Here is a 9,465-nt window from a genome sequence, read left to right as displayed (position 1 = left end):
TGACATCGTCGTCGAAGAGACGCTAAAACTTGGTCGTCCTTTCCCCACCCCGAACGCAAAGTGGTTGGCTGAGAATCCGCGCAGCAGCAGTCGTCAGCCTCTGGTGGCCCGCGGAGAGTCCGAGACCTTGGCAACCCTCTGCTCGAGCAGCAGCAGCAGGAGGAGGAGAGCGTTACCGGCTATGTGGGCCAGTGGAGGCGGCAGATGCGTCGAGGCTGGAGGCCGCCGCCGCCGCCGCCGCCGCCACGGACGGATGAGCCGCGGCGTGGCAGAGTGGTGGGGCTGGCCGGCCGGCCGGCCCGGCCCGCCAGCGGAAGAAAGCACCGCCGCCGAGGCGCGTTCACTGCGCGGCCGGCGCTGCACCGCGACGCTCCTCTCCCGCTCTCTCCACTGGTCGCGCGCGTCGTCGCGATCGTGATCGCGGTACTGGCACTGCCGCAGCCGGACCGGTAGCCCCGAGGCACGGGCCAGCCAGCGCCGGAGGCGAAGACGTCGGCCACTGGCTCCAGCCGCCTGACCACCGAGAAGGGTGAACCGGAAGTCTTCACCGTCGACATGCGGTACAAGGTAGGCACCGTCGTCCTCTCTGCCGCTGCTGCCGCCTTAACCTACGCAATACGCCCATTGCCCGTCATCTAGTGGTTGCCAACGCTGTCTATGCGAAGGACCTGGGGGTGATTCCATATTACAGCGTTGGATTACTCTGCCGTATGATGTCAAATGGCAATCGCCCTGGAAAAAAAAGCCTTGAAAGTTGACATGCAAGGCGCTTGACAGGCGCTAGACCTAAAGTTGGGTGTCAGTGTCACCCGTTTAGAGAATACTTCTCATCGTGCAGTGTACATATAGTCGTGAACTTATTTCTCTGTTATTCGTGGAATGTGTTCCATTTCTCAGGACAGCCCAACTTGATATAAAAATGAAGTGAAAGAAGCAAATATCGCTACATTTAGCCAATTGCCGCATTAAGCAAAGCAGTGCTTGTCTGTGTCATATCATAAACAAAAAAAAAACATTTTCACCCGTGAATTTGCATTGGCTGAAAAGATGATACAGTTCACGCTGTCCATCAGTCCAACGATTTATTTTTACCCGCATAATATTTCAATGAATAAGCTAACCGACTTTGTCAGATGTCATGAACGACCGATTTAAAAGTGTTCGCTGCCTGGGCACGAACGATCCGAGTCGTTTTATGACCCTCATTCGATGCACGAGACAGTGGATGTCACATCAATCGTCCAAATATTGTGCATAATAATGAGATAGTTAACGTTATTAGGCTTCTACCGATCACACGAAGTCAACATCAGAAATCACGTTGCTACATTATTGCACACAGTGTCTGTACAGTTTGACAGTTGAGTGGTAGTGGTAACAGATGAAATTTAGCGAGTTACGTGATTCTGTCGCGATTTTTGTAGTAACACTTCACTCAGTAAACAACACACGAAATTCACGTCTAACAGTAAGTAACTGTGCCTGAATCTGAAATAAAAAATTATTATTGTTTTCATTGATCTAAGTCCCTTGTTAATACACTGTAATTGTATTGTCTATGTTTCGTACGACCAAGTGTTACACTTGATCAGAGTCGTAAATACTAGGTTCCCACGTAATACCTACCAAATAATCTACAAAACTCTGTCACTATGTTGTACATAAACATAGTACAATAAACATCGAAGAATAATAATTGGCAACCAATCTTGTACAATCGCAATAAAGTTATGAGATGTTCAATTGCCTCTTTTATTAGAACATGTTATGCGTTTCGGGATTACACCCACCTTCAGACATCACAGACCTCACCTCCTTCCTAACCAACCAGGCGTACAGCCTTGACAACTCAAAAAAAGTGTCGAATAACATAGCGACGATTTTAAATACTTCATTGGGGTCTTGAGATATAGTCATTGAAAATGGACCACTACTACAACCAAAGTTACTATTCAGTGAGAGACGAACGCTACCTTCTGTCACATAAATGTCCTATTTGCTCTTAGAGCCATTTACTTGCCTTTTCAGACACTGCCTACAAATCAAACAAACATATTTGGATGTCTGCTCATGATCACTTAAAGATAGACCCGGAAATCTCGAAAACTAATGCAAATAAATTGAAAAGTGGTCAGTATGTATCTCTGAATTATCTCATACTGTCATGTTTGTTAACATACCAGTTGCAAAAAAAAAAAAAATCTGCAGTTGAGCTTATCTAAATTTTTCCTCAGTATTTGCCTCACGTAGACAGCTCATACACCCTGTATACACCTGAATCTGTTTATAGTTGGCGTAGAAAAGTGTGTGACATTTTCAGCGCAGAGAGTTCGAAAGGTATTTCAAACACGTAAATTGTAAAGTCTTTTATGTGAAGAGTTTTGACATCTCTCCTCGTGAACCGCATGTATTATGTTTTACCAGGACCTGTCCGTTACAGATAACTAGATGAGCGTGTCTACACTATAGGTAATGTGTGTGACTGGCTCTGGATAAACGTGAGACACGGCCTTCCCGCAGTGTTTACTCCTAACAGCATCCCCCGGTCTTCTGGTTGGTCGTCGAACTGCGCCGATGGACATTGTTTCAAATACTGATGTTCTGTGCTCCGGCGTCACCAGAATTTATCTCACTCGGTCATGCAGACGAGTAGCTTTGGCTCTGATAACCTCCTTTGGCAGTCATCCATTATTTCCTGTTGACTTCTAGGTGATGGGTGAACGCCAAGAAATTACGAAGCGTATCTCACCGTTTGACCGCCGACGAAATGAGAACGTAGTGGATGTGAACGCAAAACAGCACTTACGTAAGGAATGCGACAGTAGAACCACAACTGATACTGAGAAGAACTAAATCCTATGAACGAGCAGGATGCCACGAGAGAGAAGAAGATAGGCAAAGCAAGAACTAATACGGTGAAAATAACGATGCGTAGCATGATGCTGAAAACCTAGGAGAAAAGAAATAAAACACCAGTTGCAAATAACACGTTTATAGATTATGCTAAATTGTTTGTACTGCTATATACCGTATCACTAAGTTGGTGTATCTTCAGGCTTTAAAATTCCATCTGTGGAAACAATACTTAGGAGGTATATCGCAGAAACCAATTAATTCACGTTACTCATACAAATGTTGCGCAATTTTATGTTACGGTTTATATAATCATCCTTGACAGTGAATATGCTCTGTGTCGGTAACCCATACAAGAATTTGCAAAACAGCATCACTCTGAATATTTCAGAAACTAAGAGCAAATACAGCAAATGAACTCCCAAATTTAATTTTTTATCAGCATAGACTCAAACAATTACAGTGAGAAACTGTATTTGAAACGCTCACCACAATGTCCAATGAATAAAAATGCTTCAAAGCTAATGATGTCAATTTCGTTCCCATAATTGTTTCCACGTGTGCCAGACTACATTGTGTTTCTTAGAGTAGATGCTCTTGAAAAGATCAATAGCATTTGCGGTGTGGAATTTAAAATAACTGCGTACTCTGTCCAGTAGAAAAGTCGCTTTTTACTTTTCCGCTTTCCTTTTGAAGACAGTATTGTGGTACAGGATCGCAAGCTAAGGTTGTAACTAATAATTCACAAGAAGTAACATTAATAACTGGCGGAAATATTATGCCAGTGATGAAAACTACAGAAATGTAAGTAGACCACAAAGTATTCATTCTAAAAATATTATCACTCAGGTCTTCCTAAGACACATTGAGTTTCACCTTTATCTATAAGAATGATGTAAACCAAAGCACTAAAGCACCTTGTAAGCAGGAGTCCCAGGTTAGAATCCTGGTGCCGGTATAAATTTAAACTTCAATTCCTTGCTTTGGCATACATTATCATCATACTATTATTTTACATTTCCTCTATGCATCTTTCATTGCAACGTTATCCCTTCGCTTCATTGCATTTTAAGCAGTATAGAGTTGTTTTTTGAGAGACTTGTTGATCACATAAAAACTGAGACTAGAAGCAAAAGAATGTAATGAAGTCTCAAAGCAATAATGACATTCATCATCATTATCATCATCTTTAGTATTCCACAACAGCTGCAGACTCTACTGAAATAAGTGTTAGCGAAATTAAAGAATCCTCTACTACAGAACGGCTTTGTACGTTCTCCTTAAAAAAATGTGAAATATAATTATCTCGAACACAAATATTTCCATGCAGATCATGGAATCATTTATGTAACACCATATGAGAGATCCTGTCGATTTTGTGTGGCATTCCTAGCAACAGAAACGACATTTCCTTAGCGATGATACCAGCATTCACTTATTCCTCTTACTTCTGTGCCTTGGTGATAATACACTCCTGGAAATGGAAAAAAGAACACATTGATACCGGTGTGTCAGACCCACCATACTTGCTCCGGACACTGCGAGAGGGCTGTACAAGCAATGATCACATGCACGGCACAGCGGACACACCAGGAACCGCGGGGTTGGCCGTCGAATGGCGCTAGCTGCGCAGCATTTGTGCACCGCCGCCGTCAGTGTCAGCCAGTTTGCCGTGGCATACGGAGCTCCATCGCAGTCTTTTGACAGTAAAGTATACATTATGCTAACGTAATCACTGCTGCTTGCTCACGCCTATACAGCTCTCAGCACTAATGTATACTTTCCTAGGTGAATTCCGACATCTGCTGAGCACTTATTTTGTAACGTGCGTACCAAATTTCAATTTCTCATACTGTCTTGAGTCACGTTTTTATTGAGTTGTGCTAATTCTTGACTGTAAGGTCAGGTTATTACTTTCCCCAGAGTGCAAGCGAATCGTGATGCATCTGTGATTCTGTGCATCCATCAGTGTCATCAGGATGTGAGGAATAAATAACGACGACCTCTTTGAAGTAATTATTTGGTAATAGTGTCATGAGAAATATTTCCAAAACTTTAGGTGAGGAGGAAAATAAAATTTTTCTGCAAGTTTCAGCTTTAGTTGTGATTCGGCGCAGTTTCTATGTTCAGCTCACCCACATTACAGAGGCGTGTGTTGTCAGTCACCTGTAGTGAGTAATGTGAAGGCTTGAAGATAACAGAAAAGCGAGGTGTCCGCTGTTAGTAAAACTCTTCGCTTAAAAGTTTCTTCTTGCGCTGCACATCGAATATGAATTTGGCTAAGTTCGTGTGGACGGCACCGCTTGATTGTGTGGCTACACGTGAGTGTATGTGTCAAACTATAATTGCTATGATCCAGGGTTCAATCCTCAGTCACTGTTAGTACATTGTTTCTCGTACTTATCACTTCTTTCACCTCCTGCAAAGGCTTGTTAATATGAAAACTGCCTCGTCAAACAACAGATTTGGTACGTCAGTTCAGAGGGAGGAAGAATACTAGGGCATATCACTTACAACTCAGATATTCAAACCAATCTTCAGTTTGAGGACAGATTTATCTTGTGCTTAAATTATTCAGGTCTGAGAAGCACAGAATTTGCAGCGCGGCCTTACTCGACAGTTGAAACCATCACATACTGCTGTCCACTGAAAAAACACCATCACATGGTAACGGAAGTTCCCTGTTCATTCTCGCGATCTAACCATCGTCCGCAATTCGAAAATCTGAAAGAAAATTTCAAAGCCAGGATGTGAAAGCGTGAGAATTTTGCGGAGATTAACAGAAACTACTTCTCCGATAGGATGGACTGTCTCCGGTTAACGTGGATGACAATTGGCGACCAATGACAAATGATATTGTTACAAAAACATTTCTTTCTTTCTAGTTTTGGCTAATTTTATTTATGTAATCAGGTACTGTTGTCCATGGTCACAATAATGTTAATTTTTAAGTTAATGTTACGTGGAAAAGTAAAGATATGTATAGAGCTGTCATTGATACTAACAACGCGAAAGGCACTTTCAGTGTTCTGAAGGTAAGATAAATACTTGCGACATAGCAAAAAACGTATCAAGACAACTGACGCACATTACAAGAGGAAAACATCATCTAAAAATATTCTTGGCTTGAGATCAAATGTGTAGACCCCTAAGGTCTCTTCTACAAGTTGCGGTATTCCACTGCTTATCATGTATCTAAACATATTGTTTTAATTTCTACTTCTTGCGAAATTTATTTATGAAAACTTTTTCTATTCACATCAGCAGAAATTTGTGGACACACTCAAGTCAACCAAAAGTACATGTAATGAATTTAATCTCATTTGCTGTCTACATTTCCACACGAATTGAATTTGTGAACTCTGAGACAGTTTTCTGAAGAAAGGAAGGAACATTCGGGTTTACATGGATATCATTAGGGACCGAAAACAGTATCACTTACGCAAGGATGCTGTCAGAAAATGGTTGCACACTTTATGGAGGAACCGTTTCAATTTTCATCTTATGGAACAATACTTATTAATCTGCGCAGTCTGTCTCGCCTGTTTCGTTGTATGTGAAGTCGATCGTGTACTTTGTGATATCGTTTAAGCGGCGTTCACTTATCTTCGTATCTCGTGCTTTCATCAGCTTTCATTGTTCATTGTTTGTATACTTGGCCAATGCCTCTGATACGTTATTTGATTTACACGTCTCTTGGATTCAGTCTAGTATCCAGATGGAACTATTGCGTTTGTGTTCCAGGTGCCCTTCCGTGGTCTAAGAATTGTGACTTCTTAAGTTTAACAAAAGTATTTCGTTCTCCAAACGTCAGGAAATAAGGTGTCGAAGAGGTGTTTATGCCATATGTGTCGTTGACAATTCTACTTTGCCGTTTATCATAATATTCGTAATGAACTACTGTCTCCCTCTCTCTCTCTCTCTCTCTCTCTCTCTCTCTCTCTCTCTCTCTATCTCTCTCTCTCTCTCTCTCTCTCTCTCTCTCTCTCTCTCTCTCTCCCCATTCCTCCCTCCCTCCCTCCCTCCCTCCCTCTCTCTCTCTGTCTGTCTTATCTTGTTTAATGTGAATACTCATACACCCTGTCCGTAGAGAAAATATTGTTTAGAGTTTTGCTAAAACTAAGGCTTCACATCGCGAAAAATGTAAAGGATTATAAGGTATCCTCCAGGCTGAAATGGATATCTTGGACTGCAATTCAAATGAAGCAATGATCAGTTAATTCCTTCCACACAATATTTCTGGCCTCCATGGCATTTTTACCAAAGAATACAATGTGACGCATAATGTTCACCTAAGTTGCTTTAAGGCTGCATCATTAAGCGTGCCAGCTAGACAAGTTTCTGTCATTCTCAGGATATAATTATGAGATGGAAGCCGTAGGCCGGTTTTACGGAAGTGTTGCCTACCTGCCATTCTATCTGTAAGTGACGTCACGAACGTTTACTGGCACGGCGCCACCGGCTCACTAAGGACTAGCCTCTCGTGACTAGTTCATCCCGCTGAAGGCCAGATTGCGCTGCCACTGATAGTTGCAACTGAAAACCTCTTATTGTCTGCAGACGAGTCACGAGCGTATTTTCAGAACCTTTTACTTCTATAATGTTCTTCCTGATTTTAGCCAAGTCTTGGTTTTCCGTTTGTAGTTCGGGTTAAAAAACAAATTGTACAGTATTCAGCGCCTCACAGTGTTCAACTGTAATAGTTGTGGCCGTTTTTCTTCGAATTTTCTTTTGTCCTGACTGTTGAACAAATTGCACTTTTACTTTAGGAGAAGTGGCGTTGAAACCCCCTCTCCGGGATCCCAGATATACGTTCCCCGTGGTTTCCCTAATAGATTATTGTGAACTGTGGAATGATTCGTTTGGGAAGGACACAGATTATTTCTTTGCAAATCCTTGCCTTATCCGAGGTTCGGCCCCGTCTCTCACGAAATCGACAGGATGCTGAAACTCGATCTTCTTCTTCGGGAATTTCGAGAAACGCATATGACAGTTCTGGAAATTTTGGCTACGTCCAACTGTAGCATCCACCTCACGTACAATGTTCGTCAGAAGGGCCTATTTTCTAAACACTAGTAAAATATTAAACACAGGGAGAATGTGGACTTGACATGTCAGGAATATACCATGAAGGTAACCTCAAAGGAATAAGGGGTAAGCCACTGCAAGACTGTTGTGCGGTTGGCCTCCTGTTTAAATGGGTTCGGAAATATTTTATTCGAAATTTTTTTTATCGTAACCGTCGGACCGGTACTTAAACCTAACTAACCTAAGGACATCAGACGCATCCATGCCCGAGGCAGGATTCGAACATGCGACGGTAGCAGTCGCGCGGTTCCGGACTGAAGCGCATAGAACCGCTCGGCCACCACGGCCAGCAGTTACATAATAGACGCGAGAAACTTCTCTTTTGATTTCCAGAGTGGTGTACCGTAGAACTTGCAACTTATGTTTTTTTAATGAGCTACTAAAGTTGTATGAAGTTTGAGGTAAATCCATGATCCCAATGTCGTGGCCTCGCCTTGTTAGCCGTAATGGCGATTTCAAACAGCTGGCACTTTCCCTAGGTGTGCCCTGTGTACTCATATCTATGAAACACGCATGGAATTTTAAGAAAACTCCTCAGTTAAAATATCCTCACTTGATGTCCATTCCTTCACCTTATCTCTCGGTTCAAATGCTTCAAATGGCTCTGAGCACTATGGGGGTTAACATGTGAGGTCATCAGTCCCCTAGAACTTAGAACTACTTAAACCTAACTAACCTAAGGACATCACACACATCCATGCCCGAGGTAGGATTTGAACCTGCGATCGTAGCGGTCGCGCGGTTCCAGGCTGAAGCGCCTAGAACCGCTCGGCCACACCGATCGGCCCTTATCTCTCGGTTCCTAAACAACTGTTGTCAGAGCAGTGCGATCTGACCCAACTTATGATCCATAAACAGCTATATTGGATGAGTGCAGCTATATGCGAGTTGATGTCGATTAGAAGGTGCAGCGTGGCGTGCACGGCCTGGCTTTCGTCAGCCGACAGTGTGGTACGTGGGTTCCTGCCTGCGATGCCCGGCACGTCTCTGAACGACACGTGACCGCCAGATGTTCGTTGACTGGTAAGCCTGCACACCGAGCCTGTCCGCCAGCCACACTGTACCGGCCGAACGCTACGTGTTTAAGTGAGACTGGAAGCTACTGGCTTGAGAAATGGCATTTTTAAATATGGTACTAGACAACTAAAAGCACTAAAAACGCATTACAGTAGCATACTGCCTTGGGAATTTGCAGTACGCTTTCAAAAATTAAATTAGATCGAATAAAACTTTAACCGCTAAAACTTGTAATTTTAGAAAATAGCTGTATCGTCGTCTTATACATGGGCACCACAGGATGCGGTACACATTCCTTACCAGTAAGAGACCTGAGTATGACACAGACATATTTCTAATATTCGTGAAAAATCTCACCTCAATATGTTCTCTCGACAGGTTCGAATCCTGTCTCGGGCATGGACGTGTGTGATGTCCTTAGGTTAGTTAGGTTTAAGTTGTTTTACGCGACTGATGACCTCAGAAGCTAAGTCCCATAGTGCTCAGAGCCATTTGAACTATTTGAAT

At 42.8% G+C, this 9,465-nt stretch overlaps 1 protein-coding gene across 1 annotated transcript in view; it reads left to right on the top strand.

The window, feature by feature from the left end:
- The first annotated feature begins 272 nt into the window (after positions 1 to 272).
- LOC126355952 (neprilysin-4-like) overlaps positions 273 to 9,465 on the top strand; it is a 693,674-nt gene continuing 684,481 nt past the window's right edge. The window contains exon 1 of the mRNA XM_050006541.1: positions 273 to 567. Coding sequence (XP_049862498.1) covers positions 556 to 567 — 12 coding nt within the window. The 5' untranslated portion in view covers positions 273 to 555. The remainder of the gene's footprint in view (positions 568 to 9,465) is intronic.

Source organism: Schistocerca gregaria, chromosome 3, assembly GCF_023897955.1.
Source record: "Schistocerca gregaria isolate iqSchGreg1 chromosome 3, iqSchGreg1.2, whole genome shotgun sequence".
NCBI lineage: Eukaryota > Metazoa > Arthropoda > Insecta > Orthoptera > Acrididae > Schistocerca > Schistocerca gregaria.
The sequence above is the reverse complement of the archived record's forward strand: the minus strand, read 5'-3'. Positions and strand labels throughout refer to the sequence as shown.